Source organism: Lepisma saccharinum, chromosome 18 (genome assembly GCF_977018435.1).
Source record: "Lepisma saccharinum chromosome 18, izLepSacc3.1, whole genome shotgun sequence".
In the NCBI taxonomy this organism is placed as follows: Eukaryota; Metazoa; Arthropoda; class Insecta; order Zygentoma; family Lepismatidae; genus Lepisma; species Lepisma saccharinum.
The window spans coordinates 55,646,472-55,668,220 of NC_139246.1; the positions used below are offsets into that span (position 1 = coordinate 55,646,472).

General features: G+C 37.1%; 2 protein-coding genes across 2 annotated transcripts in view; one reads left to right on the forward strand and one right to left on the reverse strand.

Moving 5' to 3' along the window:
• Window positions 1-8,310: 8,310 nt before the first annotated feature.
• On the reverse strand, window positions 8,311-13,308 carry LOC146002582 (larval cuticle protein A2B-like). The gene is made up of 3 exons (XM_083140521.1): window positions 13,280-13,308; window positions 11,301-11,372; window positions 8,311-8,733 (listed from the first exon to the last, which is right to left on the reverse strand). The coding sequence occupies exons 1-3, from the start codon at window positions 13,295-13,297 to the stop codon at window positions 8,371-8,373; spliced, it is 453 nt and encodes a 150-aa protein (XP_082996647.1). The 5' UTR covers window positions 13,298-13,308; the 3' UTR covers window positions 8,311-8,370.
• Window positions 13,309-16,355: 3,047 nt separating this feature from the next.
• The window catches only part of LOC146002289 (uncharacterized), a 75,787-nt gene continuing 70,393 nt past the window's right edge, over window positions 16,356-21,749 (forward strand). Inside the window, exons 1-3 of the mRNA XM_083139997.1 lie at window positions 16,356-16,381; window positions 18,005-18,076; window positions 19,001-19,231. Of these exons, the coding sequence (XP_082996123.1) occupies window positions 16,367-16,381; window positions 18,005-18,076; window positions 19,001-19,231 (318 nt within the window). The 5' untranslated portion in view covers window positions 16,356-16,366. The remainder of the gene's footprint in view (window positions 16,382-18,004; window positions 18,077-19,000; window positions 19,232-21,749) is intronic.

The window sequence follows — 21,749 nt, forward strand, 5'->3', positions numbered from 1 at the left end:
AGACAATTGCACAATATTTCACGATAACTTGGGTGGACGTTTTTACCCATTCAGTCCTTTCTGTAATAAAAAGCAATTTGTCTTGTCTTAGCTTCTTTCTCTTGACCTTGCACTCTCGATTTTAACATGTTAACAATAAAGAACCTCCAACTTCCACGAAGCGTGTGCAAGGCATTTATATGCTTGGGTTGTTTGCAAGTCAAAAAAAAGGTAATAGATAATATAAGCAGTTCTTACTTCCTTCCTACAGCTTCATATTTCAGCTCCCGGAAAAGAAAGAAGGACATTTTTAGGGTGAATGAAATTATTAAATATCAATTTCATCAGTAATTTATTATTATTTAATATAATAATTTGCTGACGTATCCTTGAAGATTTTATATCGTTTCAGATTGAGATTTCAAATTTAAAAACGTATAGGGGCCTCGCATTCTAATCTCGCCCAGTGCCTCGCGGTATGTTGCTGCGCCACTGTGTGTGTGTATATATTTCTTAAAATTATGTATGTATGTGTGTCTGTACATAAATATAAGGAAAAGCTTTCTACATCAACAGTGTTACCTGACGTAGGATCGGTTAATTTTTACACTCGATTGCACGCTGTGTGTCAAGAGAATTCCTCTTCTCTTGGCCAAAGACGAAAAAAATATGTAATGCTTATGTAAATGCGAGAAGGACGGCCTCTCCGATGGCATAGTGGTAACGTCGTTGCCTTGTAATGAAGGGGTCCAGGGTTCGATACCTGCTAGAGGCACATTGCACAGGGGTTCAGATCTCGATTTAAATTATCGGTCCAGTCCCGATTAGCCTATCTGTGCATAAAGTGGACGTAAACCTTCAATTCAGTTGAAACTAAAGGTGTGATGCTTATATTAAGAAACTTGATCACGTTAGCCTTCGTAAGTTACGCGTATTGACATAATTCATAATGTAATATTCTGTTACGTTACTGTTTTTTTTTTCAAAGCTGATCATATTTGCTTGAATCAACATTGTATTCATAAACATACAACATATTATATAATTCAAATAGGAATTTAAATCTAATGTTTATCTAATGTCCACTTTATGCTTACATAATCTGCTAGGAATTGGATCTACAGTTCAAAGAGGGACCCAAAGCAGTTGGCTCTTCATGGAATGGAACCCAAGAAACATTCGGTATAAAGGAAGAACGTTAGACGCTGTTCTATTAAATAAGGGTTTACTAATACAAGTAAAGATTAACACCAGTAGGAAAATTGAATAATTATGTAGTAAAATGTATGTACCTCAGAAGATAAAAGGACGAAGGGAAATCTGACAGAAATTGACTTGGTTCCAACCAATGAAGTGTCTGGCTACATTTGTGGGTATGAGGGAAGATAAGGTCACACTAACCACTAGATATGCGATGCCTTCCGGAAATAGAGCAAACAAATACTCTTGTTACATCTTGTTTATTTTCAGGCTATTGTTATATTTGTTTACTGTTGTTGTTGTGTCATTATTAAATGGAATTCACGTTAACGGATATTCATTCTGCGCATTAGAATAAACAAAATGTTATCTTTTATATGTCGCACGTTTCAGCAAACTCAGACTATTGGTCAGTGAGATGCAGTCACGTACATTTTCCAGAAAGTTAAATTTGTATTTATAATGTAAGGGCTCGGGTCTAAAACATGGTAAGTGACATTTTGGTAATTTCTGAGTTCATTAAGACAAAATGTTATTAGATGCTATACTGTAGATAAATTGTTTTCGTGTTGTGTTTACCAATTTCAGAAGGCTTCACTGTGTCCAAAGAAAATTATATGACATGGCAATTTCACTCGAAAATTGAAGAATGGCTCTTTTTACTTTGTAACTCAAAAATTACCAAAATGTCACTTACCATGTTTTACACCGGACCCCTTCAATTTATAAATTAGTTTCGTACCAATACTTTCTTGCAGATTTCCATGGCGGAGTGGTTAGCACAACCCGCTACGATGCCAGGAGTCTTGGTGAAAAGCCTTAGTCGGGCTGACCTTGGGGTTGTCTATTATCCCAGGGGATCTGCAGCGGAACTTGAATCTATTTTTGGATTTCAGAAACTTCTATCCAGAACATAGCAACTACACATATCTATTGCTGGGACATTACACAGAGCATGAAAGAGTAATGCGCTAAGACAGAGCGTGTTATTGATAAACAATTTTTAAAAAATATCTTTGAATTGATATTGAGTTAGTGTCATGCATGATACTTGTGACATTATATTGTTGTTTTGTTTGCGTGTTAATAATTTTATGGTCTCAATAGAGCTTATTTGTTAATTACATTTTACTTGGGATTACTGCTAGCAGTTTTTTCCCATATCTATATATGTACTGTACATAAACTTACATTTTTAGTACATTATTGTTAAAAGACACTATCAATAAAAGTTTTTTCTACTAAATTGTTAAGCCACATTTTCTAAAAAAAAAAGATAACAATATATATCCAACTGTAAGGTTATGTTCACAAATCAAAGATTCCAAACACTGAGGAAGAGGAATTTCACAGTTTATAAGTTTTATAGAATGTATCTCTTTCTTGTGTGTATCTATTACACTCAAATATGATATGGTGTATATCTTCCTTGTTGCCACATGTACAGTTTGGGTTTTGTACAATCCGGATCTTTTGTAAATGGCTTTTAGTAGTTGTATGTCCTGACCTAATACGACTTAGTAATACCAGAGCGTATAGAAGAGGAAGTGTGCGCACTTCGGTTTCTTCCCGTAAGCCAAGTGAATAGAGCGGTGCCCCACCGAAACACTGGCAGCACCTTCGCTTGCGACGAGCGTCTTCTGCTTGCAGTGCGGCCGTGCATTATGTAGAGCGTTGTGTTGTGTTGTGCTAGAATAACATTGTGTACTTCTATTAATGACAACGTTGTTACGTTATTCAGTTTAGTGTCGTTAGATTTGTGATTGATCCGTTGTGACTAGTTTGTGTTGTGTTCAACGCATTATTATTGTGTTTGAGACAGCAGCGAGCGAAAACTACAAGATGCCTACGTGTTTCGTACCCGGCTGTAGATCTGGATATGACTCCTGCACAGGCAATATATAAAGGATCAGAAGCACATACAACTTTAATAAAATGGAATGCTGTCCTTAGAGATAATCGAAATTCCTTCGCTTCAGAAAAAAAACGCTAGAGTCCTTAAAAGTGACTTTAGAAAGTACTTTAGAAGTGTCCGAATATTTGTGGAAGAACAATTACAAGTACGTTTTGACAGGAAAATTTAATCAAGATCCTCTAGAACGCCATTTTGGTATATTGCGGTCGTTCACTTGTGGTGATCATCCCTCCACTGTGGATTTTCTGCACTTACATATGTGCAATCAATTTACGTACCAGCAAAACTTGCTTTATTCTCGGGCGGAAACTGTGAATACAGTGTCCTCTGACGTCTTTTGTTAATGAAATGCGAACTCTGGCAAGAGCAACCGAAAATAAAAATCTTTCGGTGAAGAAGCAACCTGAAAATAAAATAAGGGAAAAAATTTCCATTGTTGAAGATGAAATTCAAATACCGGACTGGGAAAGCAACATACCGTAGTTAAATGAACAAAGTGTTGGTAAAGAATACTTGGTGTATCATTTGGCAGGATACACAGTGCGGTATATATCAAAAGTGACGCATTGTAAACTGTGTACAACTTTTCTGCTCGGGGAACCAACTAACGTACCTGCCTCACTTACGCTAATCCAAGGCTATAGGCTTAATTGTGCCCCATGAACTTAGCTTTAAATTCACATTTGAAATGTTCAAGACCATCAACTTTGGGGGGCTGAGACCGCTAAACCATCAACTTTGGGGGGGGGGGGGCTATGACCAGAGACAACAAAACACATGACTTATTATTATATACTAAGTATGTAATTATGAGTATTGTTAAAATTGATATTTTTGAGAAATTCATGGGCTTTTATGAGATTCCGAACACTGAGGCCAAAACTTAAAAAGGGAGAGTGATTCATTCATTAATTTATTTCAGTGATCAGAGCCCCCCAATAATTTTGACAAGTCGGCGACCCTGTCCAAGACTATGGTTCGGGTGACGGCTGTAAATACCTTACCTACGCATCGAAAAGTGTTTATGATGTGCTGTTACGAGTGGAAGATGTTGTTGCAGAGAAATTATCATGTGCTAATAGTTTATGGGGGGATATATTTTTTGAGTGTTTGGACAATTTAAATATAATTGCTGTAAAAACTTCGCAATTAGGATGCTGTGAAGATCATGTGCTGCGTACGCTACCTAAACTCGTATTTCACTATCTGAAATGTCGATTTTTCTTCCGCACCAAGGAGATAAGAAAGGAATTAAGTGCCTCGAAGACAGCAAAATCATCTCCGAAATTCTTCAAACTATCCAGCTGCTGAGCTCTTCTCCAAAGGTAAGTAACATGCATTTTTGTTTCTTATGTAGTTAGCTATGTAAGCAACGCGAGCATCTTCCGCGCAGTCTCAAACGTCACCACTGCCATCTAGGCGGTGGACCACGGCAACTCAGGGAGTGCACACACTATTCCTTCTATACGCTCTGGTAATACTATCACATTCCTTATACCAGGTGGTTTTAATTAAAGTGACGGTGTTCAGAGTGGTACAGCACGGGCTGTAATGAGAGTAGCAGTCTGAAACTTCGTAGATATGATAATGAAGCAATGCGCTCGCGAATTATGCAAAAAAAAAATAGTTCCAATTCTCGCCACCAGGGTAAAAAAATGGCGCTGTAAGCAGTCAAAACGTGGAATTTTCCGTAACTCTGACGTCAAAGTCGGTGACATTGCCTAACCATTGTGTGAGCTCCCTGGTTGTTGTTGGTGACGCTTGTTGCTTTTTTTTCCTTTAGTGATGTGAATGTTCGCCGAACATTAAAAGTTTGATTTTTCCCGTGTAAAAAGCAATGGCTATTGCGAAAAAAGACCGTGCACTGCTAGTGAAGTTGTTTTACCAGAATGGGAGCAATAGTAACGCTGCACTGCGGAAATATCGCCAACAGAAAGGGCTGAGAAGAGGGCCCATGTCAATTAATGGGCTGAAGAAGATGATGAAGAAATTCGAGGAAACAGGTGAATTGGGCGTTGCACCAGGGAGAGGAAGGCGGCCCATCCCCGTGGAAGTTGTGGACGAAGTTGCTGTAGCTGTAGCTGACCGTGCAGCACATGCCTCAACTTCTGCAACCAGTGCTAGAGCTGTGGCACTTGAATTGTCACTCCCCTGGTCAACAGTTCGCAAGGTATTGCGGTGCATTTTACACTGGTATCCCTACAAGATTCAAATTGTGCACCAATTGAAACCCCAAGATATTCCACAACGCCGTGAGTTTGCCCATCGGTTTTTGGCACGCATGGAAGTGGATGACATGTGGCCGGGGAATATTCTGTGGACTGACGAGGCGCATTTTACTCTGGTCGGTACAGTGAATACTCAGAACTGTCGCATATGGGGTTCCACTCGTCCACATGTTGTGCAGGAACAACCATTGCACTCAGTTTACGTGACTGCATGGTGTGGGTTCACTAGCTCCTTCATTCTTGGTCCGTTTTTCTTTGAGGAGATGACACCTCGAGGGCCTGTTAGGTGTACAGTGACATCTGCACGTTATAGGGACCTCCTTGTGCAACACGTGATTCCAGCTTTGCAAGAACGGAACTGTGAACACACCACCATTTTCATGCAAGATGGGGCAACACCACATGTCGCTCGCCACGTGAAAGATTTGCTGCGAGAAACCTTCACTAATGACCGCATCATCTCTAGGCAGTTTCCAGATGATTGGCCTTCCAGATCCCCCGACCTTAATCCATGTGACTTCTGGCTGTGGGGATATTTAAAAGATCGTGTCTATCAGGGACATGTCCGGTCTCTGCCTGATCTGAAGGCTAGCATACAACGACATGTCGCTCAGATTTCACCAGACATGCTGCGAGCAACCGTCGACCATGCCGTGTTACGAATGCAGCATGTTGCTGAATTGGGAGGCCATATTGAACAGTTCTTGTAACCATAGTTCCTAATAAACATGCCAGAGCCATTGTTCTCATGTTTTTGATCTTTCCTGCCTTTTTCCTGTAACTATACCACGTTTTGACTGCTTACAGCGCCATTTTTACCCTGGTGGCGAGAATTGGAACTTTTTTTTCTTTTTTGCATAATTCGCGAGCGCATTGCTTCATTAGCATATCTACGAAGTTTCAGACTGCTACTCTCATTACAGCCCGTGCTGTTCCACTCTGAACACCGTCACTTTAATTATAACCACCTTGTACCTTGAACTTTTGTAAACCAAGGCCTGATTCTATTGAAATTGGGTATAAAGTAAGAGTTCTTCTTCATCTTCTACATTATTTTATGGCTCACACCGCGTTTGCAGTTTCTAGCCAAAGTTGCTGAGTTCAGGTTATATTGTTAATATCTACGTTCCAAACTGTTGTTGAATATCATTCACTTTCTTCGAAACACTAATGTCTTCCTGTTCATATGGTATAACAGTTTTGTGAAGTTATTAATTTAAATTGTAGTGTGAATCATCGTGGTTGTTTAAATAGTAAACCTATGTTTTCTAGCGAAACTATAAAGAATCCAAATAACTGCGGTGCGAGGTTCAGATTTTAATGTAAATAAGGACATCGGGAATGGAACCTGTGCATGTTGTAAGTTTTTATATAGCGAGTCTCGGTATTGTTGTCTTAAGAGACATTCAAAAAATAAATGATTAAGTGTTCAATTAGCTTCTCCACATTGGCAGGAAGTTGATGGCACAATCTTTAAATGAGCCAAATGTTGATTTACTAATACATGACCTGTTCGCATTTTTAATATAAAATCAATTACTGCCCGAGATAGATTCATGTTTTGGTACCAAGGTCTATGATTGCTGACTTGAGCATGTCACTTACAGGATGTGGTATTTTGTAGCTCTATATTGCACCACTTCTCTCACTGTTTTTGTAACTTATATTTTACTTTGGGTAAGAGATCTGTATAAGGTAGTCGAAAAGGTGTTACATAATCCTGGGTTCTCGCTTTTTTTGCATTTGCATCTACTATGTCATGATATTTAGTAAGAGTATTCGTTTTCTTTTATGTCATCACTTCTTCAGAATGCCCATAGCAGATATAATTTTCAGAAGAGCCTCATAATCATATCACAGAAGGAGATTGGGCAGTATATCGTGACGTAGTAATGTTGACTCTTAAAGAAACGTCACACCCTCTCCAGCCTTTGATTACTAAACATTCTGCAATAATAATTTAAAATATTTCTTTGATTGAGATGGGCATAGTTTATTAAATTCATGTAGCGTGATTTTATCTAGTTTTTGTGCATAACGCTTCATAACGTAATGCAATTAATCTACAGATCGACAATATGTATACGAAACAATTATGTATAGGATATTTCCAAAACGAGAATAGGATATATTTCCACACATAATTTACAAACGCTTCAAATATAAGCCTAAATGTGCTGGGTATGATGTTCGTGGTCTACTTAAAGCTGAAATACACCCATTTTTCTCTATAAGCAGGGCATGGCTTTAGCCAAGGGTATACGGTGGTATAAGCTGTATACCCTCTTGTTAACCTTACTCAATAACGTATAACTTCTGCTTCAATGTGCATAACTACTACATTTGATTACAGTACATTTTATGTTTAAATACAACCATTAAAATACTTGTGTCTTATTTTTATTTTACATTAAAAATACCTTCGCTAATCCTCTTTTAAGCCAAGTATGGGTATTCTAAAGTTAATGTAAACATGGTCCCTACCTAAATTTTCACGAAACTAGCGTAGACACTGAAAAGTTAGGATTTTACTTTCTTAATATAGCACGGTTGACATCTAACAAGTTTGAAGGTTATTCAATATCCACTCGGGCACGTGCTTTCCAGTGTGTTCTTCCTACAAACAATAGCATTTCCTTTGTCCCTTTAAGCAATTGAGGACTAAAAGCGGTGAACGTTGTAAGTTCCAAAAGCGAAAGTGTTGGGAAATCGCATCGTTCCGCACATCAGCCCGTAAGAACGTGCACACTAGTGACCTCTTTGCACGCCCTTTGAACTACTTAGAGGGCTACCAGCCACATTTCACGTTTACCACATTATAAAGCATGGCACACTTCACAGTTTAACGTGGAAAACGGTGTTTGAATTATTGTGGCACTTGCAGCGTTTACCAATTTTAGTTTTCAATTCTTCCGTGACAATGATGTAAGTTATACTGTAAGGAAAAAGTATTGACTCTTGTTCACTTTCATTGGTAAAAAACTTATTTATTTTCACCGGAGCTTCACACAACATGACACCTGTTACTCAAGCAAGCCTCTTGCTCACTCAACCGTGATGAACAACCGTTGCATAACTTCCACCAAGTCCTCCATGACCGTAGGCTCCAGGTAGCCCGTAACCGCCATACCCATATCCGCCATTTCCGTATCCACCATTGCCATATCCACCATAGCCGTATCCTCCATAGCCCACGGGAGCTACGTGAGCAGCAGCTCCGAGCTTCTTCACAACTGCATTGAAACCATTATGGTCGTCGGCCACGTAGTCCACAACGCGCACAGTGCCATCTGGTTCAACAAGGCTGTACTGTCCCTTCACTACGTCACCGTCTCGGACCTCCGACTGACTTTTGACGTCTCCTGTGGCGGCGTCTTTAACGGCATATGTGAATTCGTACTTCGGGTATGACTATGTAGAAAATAATAATATTAGTCAAATTAACGCTACATGTAATTTTGAAAGTTTTACAACCCAGTGTAAACATCGTAACTCTGTCCCAGATAACTCTGGAGCAAGGCCGTGCATAGCGGCAGGGAAGGGGTGAAAATCGAGTGGGCAGAGCGAAGCAGTACACGCTGCTGCGACGTCTGGTAACTGCAGTCGCTTCCCATTCTCAAGCAATCGCATTCCTTTTCACGTGTTCATTGGTGGAGCGTCACTACTTCCGCAGAGGCTTGCTTTCGTTCGCTTGCTCCTAAGATACCCGAGACAGAGTATACTATCATCATCAACTCTAGATTTAAATTAAATGCCTTTATGCAACAACGCGACAGCCACATCCAGTAAACTTTTATTTGGACCCCTAGGATATTCTACCGACATCATCATCATAATCATAATTTTTATTATTATTATTATTATCATCATCATCATTTTTATTATTAACAGTTTTGTTGTCATGGTACTCCGCTTCCACTAACTGTATGATATATACATTTCACTTGTTTCAGTAGAGTACTTTTTTAAATTTTTAAAAATTCCATAATTTTTATTATTTCATTAATGTTTATCAGGTTTCATATATTTTTTAAAATGGATATACCGGGTGATCTGTTTGAGATGTCAGAAAAGTAAACCTTTATACACAAGAGGTTAATGTACGTATCTGTGTGCCTCCCCGATGGCGCAGTGGTAGCATCTTCGCCTTGTAATCAAGGGATCCCGGGTTCGATACCCGGTGGAGGCACATAGTGATTCGGATCCCACTTTAAATTGTAGGTCTAGTCCCGATTAGCCTTACTGTGCATAAAGTGGACTTAGAACACCAAATCAATCAATCAATCAATGTACCTATCTGTGAGCAGTTTGTTGTAATATAAGCAGAAATGATGCAAGTTTCGAATGAGTGGAGGTTTGCAGACTTCAGGCACATGGCGGCGCTAATGTGCATGGTAACAAAGGTGGTGATCACGTCACAACAGCGCACACAGTATGTCGTGTGGTATACGAAATTTTCGAGTATTACATGCATGCTACTGCCGCCACGCAGCTGAAGTCAGTAAACCTCTACTCATTCGAAACTTACATTCTTTCTGCTTATATTACAAGCTGCTCATAGATACGTACATTAACCTTTTGTGTAAAATAGTTTATTTTTCTGACATCTCAAACGGATCATCCGGTATTAAATCTTATCTGGCTCGAAAGAAAGTAATCTAAGTGTTACTTTACTAAAATGTATTAATTATTTTCTAAAATAATATACACGATTTTGTGAATTGTCATGTTCTTACCCTCATATAATAAATCAACTGAAATTGCAGTGCCAACAATATGATAAGCTACATTATTTAAATATATTTAATAATATAACATTAAGCTTCTTCAGATATATAAACACATATAATTGTCAATATTCAGATGATGCTGTAAGTAATTTTGTACCAAATATTTTGTCCCCAGGGAATTCTAGAAATTACAGATACAATAGTATGACAATCCATAAATGATTGTATTGTTTATTTATTTGACTAAAACACGATCAATTATCACCTGATGGTCGATAGTCAATGTGCTCATGACAATCACATGGACCCATCACTAGAATTAGGCAATGAAGAATAAAAATTAATCAATTTCCTCCTTGGTTTGAGAAACAAGTCACTGCTTGACGCCACCTTATGAATTGGCTTGTCATGTTCTTTCTAAGAAAGAGAGGGAAAATCAGTTTCCCAACAACATGACAGTCACATCTCTTTGAAATTTACGGAAATAAGAGTTGAAATATTTGGATACGAGAGTAACACACCACTTGGGACAAGAAAACTATTTCCGCCTCAAGTTGTGGCTTGTCATGTTGTTGCACCGCGCCCTAATTTATTTTCAGGCAATGCTGTATCAGTACGGTAACGTACAAAGATGCAAGTACGATAGGCATCCACTTTTGTTTTGCATTGTATGTTTTTGTACGCAAGGGAATTACACTAATGCAGCTATATAGAGAATCCTCTTACTTGAATATGTTAATTAGTGGTTATGGATCCTTATATTTTCCTGGTCTCGGTCGCCAAGGTCCCGGATTCGAGTTCTGGCCTCTCGCTTTATAAATTTCATCATTCATCCTCATCGTCACTATTACTCACGAGTAGCAGAAAAGTGATGCTAAATGTGAAATTGTACCATGTGTCTGAATGACGTACATACCTATACATGTGGACAATCGGGAACTGAACCTTTTGTTCCTTCATAACATTTTGAAATATTACACAAAACATAATATAGAAACATTAAGTTAAAATATCCTTAGTCAAAGATACTAACTTTCTTTCGCATGTAAGAACGATCATACAGATTTGTCATGAATCGTAGTATTTAGAGAAATACAAAAATGTAATCAAACTATGATGTTTTCAATATGATATTAATACACTAAAAATAGCTTGTTCTAACAATGTACACTAATTTCTCTAACTTTGACGCTCATATAGTGAAGAAAAATTTACAAATGAGATAACAATATGATAATGTGTACTTACAAAATAGTCTACAGCGCCGATAGGTGCATAACCTGTTTTTACCACAGTTAAGATTGCGAATAAAATAATCACCTGAAAAAAGCAACACATGAACCAATATTAGACATAAGTATTATTAAGCTGTTAAGTCGTTTCTTGAATTTTGTTCAAATCCTAATAATGTTTTTACATTTTACATTATAGACTGAGAAAATAAGTTTAGAATTCCAATCGTCTTTGCCTTCTCTTCACATGTGACGAAGTTATTTACATTTCTTTATCTTCAATTACATCGAAATTCATTATTCATTAATGTTATTTTATGGTCCATTCTCCTCCAACTATTCTCAATCGATTTGTCTGTCTGTCTGTCTGTGAATGAAATTGCATATTTGACATTGTAGGGACCTATTAAAATATATATTTTATTTAATTTTTGTTACTTAGTGTCGCTTTTGTACCACTTTTGACTAATCGCAAAGATGAGGGTGAATGATGATATTATGAAAATGATGAAGGGACACTCACAAAGAACACTCATTCCCATGCCGGGATTCGACGTCGCAGCGCGACCACTCCACCAGAGAGGTCGGTAGAAATATAAGTGTGGATAAAATGCCGATAAGATATATAAGAAAAAATATTATCTCAATTTGGCTATTTAAGAAGTTATGGATGGGTACAAAGGTAATGTTTGGCGAAATGAAATCAGATTAAATTTATCCTTATGGAGGGATATACCAATGGACTGATTGGTACCAATGGAGCCTATCGCAGTTATGTTGTAGATACAGCTCAAGCTTGTTTCCTGTGTGCGTTTGTATGTACAAGTATATGTATTGGTGCGAGCGGTGAGCTCCAAAAGTTAAATGTTTTTCTAGAGTTGTGAGAACAATTGGAAAGCTATTTGGAAGCCATAGAGGCATGAAGGCCATGAAACAGTAGCAATGAACTCGATGTACTCACTATGTGTCCCCCAATGGATAACCGTTTGGTATACTCAAACCTCCAAAGGGTCATTGCGCCACACACTTTTAACGTAAAAATAATAGAGAGTAGATTACAGGGGAAGAAGACAAACGAAAAAGCAAATGTCCACTAAGCAGGGTGGATAAAAATCATTACTTTTATTTAAAAAATCATTTTTGATTATTTTCATTATATAAATTATTTTTCTTATTATTTTTGTAAACAACACACTTAAAATTGCTTGGATTTTGGCACCATATATATACTAGCAGAAGCATGTTTTTTATAGAAAAGATTTGTCTGGTAAATGGCCCTGTAAAATATTTGAACAGTTTGATCAAGGCAAATAAGAAAATATATGTAATCTGTTTCTGATACTGTACCTTATGTGACGCAAATGCTTGTTGAGTGTGTTAACGAAAGTATAATAATTTCAGTAACTTATCTTCCAGTAAAAATAAAACATTCTGGATGTACTATATAAGTGTAAATTAATTTCTTTTATAGCCTTTGTCTACAATCTTGGTATTTTTAAAATTATAGTTTGCAGTTTAGTGGTAATGACATTATTTACGGTTTAATATGACTACTATTCTGTACATTATTGTATACAAATTATTTGCTATTTTTGCTTATAAAAATTCAATTTAAATTCAAGAGAAATTTAAGTGTGTTTATATTTTACGTTTTCTTTCGTATAATCTTCACCCCATCACTATATAAGTATATATACAGTTTCTTTGTTTCCTTTCTTAGAGCTTAATAAACACCATTAAAGGTTAAATGATTACGAAATTAATGTACTTTTCCCAAAGGTTATTCTATCTACAAAATCCATATGTACATTTTGATATAAATTATTTCTTTAAAGTGATTTAAACCAGTGATTTTTTCTTAAAAAAGAGCACCTGTTTTAAATCGCGATTTAAATCAACCTGATATGACACAATCCACTTTGTCTCTAAGCGAATACAATTAACTTTACGGAAACACTCGTCCACCTTTATGCTCTGGTATCACACAGTACTCACCAAAGGTGAGGAACACATTGTATCAAGCCTGGAGGTCCGGATTGAGATCTGCCCTAACAGAAGGAAGCTAATGATTATATACTAATCGCTGTCCACGGGGAAAGTCTTGGCTTTGGAGTCCGCTGCATACCTCCGTGCTTCCTTCCCGCCGAAGAAACATATTGCAAAAATAAGAAAAAAGATCAAAAATCCTTGAGGGCAATTCGCCAACGTGACCGTTCACCAATATTTCCCACATTGCTTGGACCTCGAAGTCAGTCACAGCTCATTTGCGTCGCCCCGTTATGAAACTCCAAACGCACTGAACTTGGCTCCATTACAGAGGAATTGTGGGAATTAGCTCCAGAAAAAGAAAAGAAACAGCCTGAAAAAAGTGTCCAAGCCTTCGAAATTTCTGTCTTCGGTCCGACTGGCAATTAGGTCTAGAATTGTTCTAATTTCTATCCATGCTTTTAAATACATATGCCTTCATAATTTTGCCTTCGGTATTACAAGGACAAACTGAGCTAATAATTCGAATCCTTTTGAAAAATAGCTAGGCTCTCACCTATGTAACGAGCGGTCCTGGAATCGATTCCTGATGACCACCGAAGTAAGCCCGCCCCCAACCACATACATTCCAGGGTATCCGCTTAATGTCCTGGTACCTTTAAATAAACCAGGACGTCAGTTTCCCTGAATTTAACGGTTCCCCGTATTTTAATTATCTTTCTTTACATCTTTATTTTCAATTTAATACATAAATACAAAAGAAAAAGAATAGAAAATAAATAAAAAATAAAAGTATTCCATACATACATTGGTAACTTCAAATTTATATTATTGTATTGACCTGTTCTGGTGACTGGAACAGGTCTTTTGCAAAGTATTGTTTATTTATTTAAGGATTTTAGATTATTTAGTAATTAGTTAAACTATAAGCAGTGTAGTTTAATGTTGAGTTAGTTCTGTTAGTTTATGGTAAGTTTCAGTTACCTAACTGTTGTTCTTTTTGGTATGTTATGTTATAAACGCAATTTTTTGTGTTGATTTAACACGAGGACAATTGGGAAGCAGTCTCCTCTCAAGAAAACCATATGGGACTCGACACCCAAAGAAAAGCTGTTTGCCAGGTCACCGTGTAGTTTAATGTGGTTATGCTTGAAACTAGGCTATGACTGAAATACGATTGTTTCAGTCATAGAGTAAGCATTGTTGTTAAGACTTATCTTCAAGCGTTGTCGTAAAAACGTTGTATTCTGGAGGAGATGTAAGACTGGACTAAATCTTACCTTAATTTATTCGGTTGATGATTTAGCTAGAGAAGGAGTGGCACAAAATTTCCTTGTCTAGGTGATAACTTTTCGGAGTCACTTTTTTGCAGTGGCGTGCGGTGACAATTTCCGTTCGGGAAAGAATTTCCGTTTCAAAGAAAATATGAAAGTCAAAAATTAGTTGTTTCTAGATCTTGTGTTACACTGAAATATATTGCCAGTACTCACAAATCCAATTTTGCACCACGTAGTTCTTTCAGTAGAATATAATAAATAATGCCAACAGAAACGTTTTTGAAGCTTTCGATATCCAAACATTCAGTACATTGGCGGTTGGTAACGTTTGAAGCCCCTGCCTGCTGCCACAAATCAGGAACATCTGGAGCTGGCCTTCATATTGAAATAATGGTATTCTCTTCAGACGCGCGAGTCGAGATGACTTATTTTGAAGCTCATTAACCATGCATGTCCCGTTTCAATTTTCGAACCTTCCTTCACCTGACCAAGTCAGTTGTTTCATCAATATACCACAAGAAGGTGTCGATGGACCCATATCTGAATAAGTCATACTTGGAGGCATACAGGTTGATTCTGTATAGGTAATACGCAAAAAATAAGCGAAAAATTGAAGTAAAAAATATTTTACAACTGTAATGTTGTGGGTCAGCAGTGCTGCCTTTGCTGTAATGAAATGCATGCACATGCTTATGTATAGTTATTTCGTACAATGTAAGCTACTACAGTAAACCCTCGTTAACACAAACTCGCTTAAGACGAACACTCGGTTAACATGAACAAAATGTTGGTCCCGGCAGGGATGTATTATATCTTATAGAAAGTTTTATCGGTTAACGCGAATTACGAACTGCTTTTTAGTCCGTTGCGTCATTACATCTCATTTAACATGAACTTTCAAAGTTTTTCATCTTTTTTTTTCTGTTGTTCCTCTGCTAGGCATGTAAGAAATCGCTCAACAATCTCTATCATCTTGCCAACAATTCACTTATACAGTATTTTAACCAACAAATTCAGATCAGCAATGTGTTCAAATGTGTTTTTCTATTCTTTAAAACGTAGCCAGTAAGAGTTTGATCCGAATCTACCGCTAGTTTTACGGAAGCTATGAGTACAGTTGGCCATGATGTTACCAGGCATTTGCGTTCCAGTCTGCGACAGCGCAATATACAGAAAGTTTTCACCAGAAAATGATCTATGAGTACTTTTTAAAAAAGCTAATTTCAGTAGTACTGTATTTTATGATGGCATACATAATACGTATTGCAAATGGTTAATGTGTAGAAAGAACTGTATTGCAACAATAAAATTTGAGTCCCCGATTAGGACGAATTTTTTTAACACGAACTCTTGATTTTTTGGTCCCTTGGGATTCGTGTTAACGAGGGTTTACTGTAATCCTTTTCTGCCATAGGCATACGCTCCAACTTAACCTGCAAGCGATTTTATGAACTGCCTGATGTTTACGGATGGCTAAACTGAACGTAATAAAAACTTGGATACGAGAGGAAAAAACAATAGCCAAATTTCTCTTGTTTCTTCAACAAAAACAATCTGATTGTTAACCCTGCTCTCTTCTATTGTTATCTTTTACACCGCGGAAGGATAGAGCCAATATCATCTCCATCACAAGATCAATTAAATGATTCATTACATTCCAATCTTTACCGAATTTAGCCATGCCTTTCCACATGCCTTCCTTAATATGTGCCTGGTAACATATGGTGTTAATTTAGTGAAAGTAACACCATCCTTTCACAGTATAAAAAGGAAGATTTGTTTGCAATAGCAGCATCAGTTGCATTGAAAGAAATCAACAATGAAGGCATTCGCAGTAAGTATTAGCTATCATGTAACTTTGTAACGTGTAAGTATTATAAATTGAATTTGAAAATTGTCTAACATCAAGAAGCATGTCCCATAATCAAGAAACATGAGCAATAATCAAGAAACACGTGCTATAAATGCAGATCAGTTCGGTTTTAAAGTAAACTGTAATTCATTACTGTGGAGATTACTGTGAGACCATGTCTTGCTGAGATACGAACTGTATTTCTACGAACGGGGGAGAATATAATTTGTCGCATACTTTAATGAATTTGGTACCTTTTCCTCATGCTTGTTGTAAATGCTGTTCTCCCAGTTACCACTTCGTTAATATTCAACTTGATCCCTGTCTTAAGTACTGGCTCTTCTTACAATAAAGTTCATTTATCGCAAAATAGTTTTTGACGAAAAAGTTAGAAATGAACATTATTTATGTCTATGTATTGTTGAAGCGTTACTACGCAGTATATTGAATACATTTGTTACTGCTTGCAGAGAATCATTAATACAACAGTATTTCTGCAGAGTAACATCTACTGTAAATATAATGGAAGATTAAAAAGAAGCATTATTTTATAACAGATGTTATTAATTAATGGTGAGGATATTTTTGCATTAGTGTATGTTATTGCAGCTATAGTATATTCTTTCATTATCACTTCATCTAGTGTTCGAAGTGGAAATCGTAAAGTACTGGGAATGTTTTCGTTAGTTTTGAAATTAGCTCAGTAGATGGTTTTATACTTTATAACGGGGACAATAGGAGAGCTAGGTGGATGCCTTGCGTATTCTTTCCTAGCTGGGGATAAGCCATCTCCCCCACTTAGAGCACTGATTTCATTAAAACACCAAGCACCTATTTAAATTATTTGGCCGATTTCAGCAGTTCTGATTTGATTTGGCATATGTAGCTTCGCCTTTCTACCACTTTTTGGCTAATCGTGAAAATAAGGATGAGATGATATGATAAAATTGATGAAGGGACACTCACAAAGAAAACTTGTGCCCACACCGGGATCAGAACTTGCAACCTCCTATTCCACATATCTGAAATTTGATTCTGGAATTGATTTGAAAACCCACTTTTTTTTTCAAGTCCTTTACTGCTTTCATTTGGTGAAATAAAAGATGTTCTCAAATTTTGGGATGAACTGTAGCCTCTTCAGCTCCCCTCTGCATACGCCAATGTGTATAAAGGTGATATTGTTCATGTTCTTTTGTTGCAATATCAGATGTCTTACAAAACTAGGAGCGTCGGATTGAAGCGAGGTATTCAAGCAGATTGTGTTTGAAATTTAAACATGTACCATTACTGTAACCACAGACAAATGTAATGCATTTGTCTGTGCTGTAACTATCATTATAAGTTATAACAATTTTATAAGTAAACTGTAACAACAGTGATGGACTGATAAAAACCCTAATAGAATTTGAAAGTTCAATAATTGTAATGTTAGCACTTGAAAACTTATTTTCTCGTTGATCAATTGGTCGAAAACCTAGGAGATAAGTGTTGATCATTATTTGCCACCAGGGTAGTTTGAAGGCGACACAGTTGTTACATGAAAATAATTGTCTGTATAATGAAACTAAAAAAATTATCCATGCAATGTTTTAAATTTTGTTTTAGATTTTGTTCCTCGTCTGCATTGTCGCTGTCTGCAGAGCTGTACATTTCCCAGTGGAACACGTAGATTATTATGTAAGTCATTGTGACATTATGCCTTAACATCCTTACAACTATAAACGTTATCAAAATGAATAATTGTACACTTTTTAAAATATATTTAGATGAAGCAGGGCTTATTGCCAAATAGCCTAACTGTGAATATTCACCAATCCACTGAAAAAAATAAGCTAAGACAATTGAGGATATTCTCTTAGTACATTCTATGTGTTAATATCGTATTTTATGTTGATGGCGTGCAAGAAAGTTGTATTTTTTATCATATTTCCATGCTGAATTATCAAACACGCATTCCTTTACATGGCTTCAAATTGCTACGAAACTACATGGTGTGGTAATGTGTCTCTACATTATGAAGATTTTGTACATAAATTTAATCCTATCATAAAAACACACGTAAAGAAATAAACAGTTTTATCCAAAATTAATGTTACATTTAGTTTTATACAGAAGAAATTGACAAGCATATCAAGATGAACTCATACAGCACAAATCTCCAAGCGATATCCATAGAATATTCACAAATGTCCAGATCAGATCCACGGATGTCCAGAACATGTCCAAATATGATCCACAGAGACTGCAAAACGTATCCAAATATGATATACAAAATGTTCAAAACATAACCAGAATATTCAGAGAATGTTTAAATCATATCCTTCCTGGATATCCTATGGCTGTCTCCTGGACAAACATATGGATATCCATGGGATATCCAATGGATATTTAGTGGACATTCCTGGATATTCTATGGATATCCAGAATTTCGACACGAATATCCAAAAGATATCTGTGTGCTTCATGGAAAAGACTGTTAAATATAAAGAACGGGAGGATATAATCATCATCATTACAGTAGTACCCTTGAATAATATATTAAGCCCTCTACTGCATTCCAGGAAATATCTCCAATGGCTTATGCTATTAATATTCTTTCAGGCGTACCCAAAATACGAGTTCAAGTACTCAGTGAGCGACCACCACACTGGCGATCACAAGAGCCAACATGAAGTACGTGATGGTGACGTCGTGAAGGGAGAGTACAGCCTCGTGGAGCCAGATGGCAGCACCCGCACTGTCAACTACTACGCAGACAAGCACAACGGGTTCAACGCCATCGTGCACAAACACGGACACAACTTGCATCCGACGCATGGCTCCGGTGTTCTCGCTTGACTTAATTAATAACGTAATTATTTGCATTCTGCAATAAATCATTTTCTAAGTTTATTGTAGTTATTATTTTTCCTTTCAGTTAAATTGACAGCATCCCTTTACTTTTCAGTTAATATTTAAAGGTGCTTCATTCATATTACTGTAAAGAGTCAGTTCTACAGGGTGACAGAGAAAAACGGGAACTTTTGAGAAACCCACCAGACACCAGATAAATCAGGTAAAAAACATATATTGACAGAAATTGAACTGTTAAAACTTGCCATTTAAGATACAGTAATCCACAGTATCACTTTGTAAAATTACGTCCTTGAGATGGAGTCTTCGTTAGCTCTGCAGTCTTGCAATCTGCCATTTAGGATTAGGTCCCTCATTGATCGCTGCAACATGTCAGGTTGGATGACACGAATTTCGTCTTTCATTCGTTGCTTCAATTCATCCTTGTTCTTGGCCGAGACGTGTTCAAGATAGTTCTGCTTGTTTACATAGCCTGTCAGATGAAAGTGGACCTCATCTTCTCCAGCTTCTCCAGAAAGTCACTGTCCTCGTTTATCTTAGTCAAAATTTGTTCACAGAATTTCAAATGCAACTGGTGATGGATTTTGTTGCACGATCTGCATCTTGTATGGATGAAATTTCAAATCTTGGCGGAGAATTCGGCGAACACACACTCTATATAGACAAACCGACCGCAGCTACTTGCTTCCGAACTGAACGCCGTAGGCTGTGTGAGACTGCATCACGCACAGCCTCGATATTTTGTGGAGTACGAGCATTTCGCTGTCGTCCTGTTGGTTTCTTTTTCACAGCCGATCCAGTCTCTTCAAAGTTTTTTTATCCACGTTTTTATCGCGTTTTTCGATGGAATACTACCATGACGCACTACACTGAAAAAAACGCCTGAACGCCCCCTGTGCATCTTGCAAACTAATCATTGTTTTTGTAAAACACTTTTATGGCGAAAGAACGATGTTGAACGTTCCACTGATCCATCATTACTAAACGGCAAGATTGTCTGTTGCGCAATATACCGTTATGCAGTGCTGCCAACTACGCAGTGTTGCCAGCTACGCTTTTCAAAAGTTCCCGTTCTTTTGTGTCACCTTGTATATTTTCCATATTCTTCCCTTCATTTATAACACATTAAGCGCCAGACCCATTTCACAAATTTATTGTCCAGAGCTATGTGTTTTTTGAGACAAATATTAGTGTGTATAATATTTATACACGCGGTCCCCTGAAATAATTTTTTGTTATTAGAACTTTGTGAGGCCATGTGCATCAAAATTATACAAAATGTAATAAACAGTATATACTGGTATTTTATAGTAGTCTACTGATAGCAATAGATTATCTAAATTCAATGTAAAATATATAGAGTTTACATGTATGGTTGTGGGAAAAGTATTGCTTTTATAAACAGTGCAAAATAATGATAAAATCACCTGTCAAATTTCAAACTTACAAAATAATATCATAAATATGTTTAAGTTCAGAACCTTGGTGTAGCCACGTGCTTTAGAAAGAAGGAGTCCAAACACATGAATTTCTCCTCCACACAGCCAGCACAGTTTGTTGTAACTTGCTTTGAATCTCTTGCTGCATATGCTTGCCATTAGTTTCAGCAAACATCTTGTAGCATGCAGAACAGCGTCCTCTTTTACTTTCAGTTTCATTTAATACATGTGTACGTCCAGGAGAACTTCTCAGATCATTGGTTTGGTTTTGTGTGATGCCATAAATCAACGAAAGTGCCAAATTTTCACGGAAGTTTGTTATTTGTTCAACGCTTCCTGTTATCTTCTTGAAAATGTGGCATTTGAAACCGCTGTGTTGGTAAGTAGTTCAAATACAACTTTCCTATACCGCTTCACACCCCTTCTTATTGTTGTTGAATAAGATGCCATCTGATCTGATACATCAATAAACGATTTTTCTGCATTATATTCCAAAATTGTTGATGGTTTTCTGGTTATTCCCCGTTTGTTCGCCACCTCCATCATTTTTGGAACATCTTTAGTTGTAAGGAAAAAACACGTCTCTTTTGTCTCTCCATTTTCCAACAACAATTTTTCTGTTGCTTTCCGAAGCTCTCATTTCACCCTTTTTCAATCCCGCTTGCACAACTGCTTTCAGATTTCTTTTTCCGAACTTTCTCAATGTTCTTGAGCCAGAGAAACGCTAGTATAAAAAATGTCAGTATACAATGTTCTACCCGTATACAATAATGGAGCCATTATCTCCATAACTACTCTTGCAGACATCTCTTCATATTCAGGGTCTGTTTGTTTTCCACTTTGACGTGCCACGTGTAACCATCCTTTAGACAAAGCTTGAATTACTTGAGGCATTATTTGTGTCTTTTTCACTAAGAGCATCCAGATCACTAGGTTCACTGCTGGCGTTTTCTTCAGTCTAGATCCATCGTTGTATGTTATCGGGATTTGCCACTTCTCTTCATAAAACAAACTTCTAGCTACAAAACAGCAAAGGCAAAACGTCAAGAACTGCTACA

Coding starts and splice junctions, on each gene's coding strand:
- LOC146002582 (XM_083140521.1), bottom strand. Junction 8,734..11,300: donor TCGGCGCTGTAGACTATTTT/GTAAGTACACAT, acceptor TTTTCTACATAG/TCATACCCGAAGTACGAATT.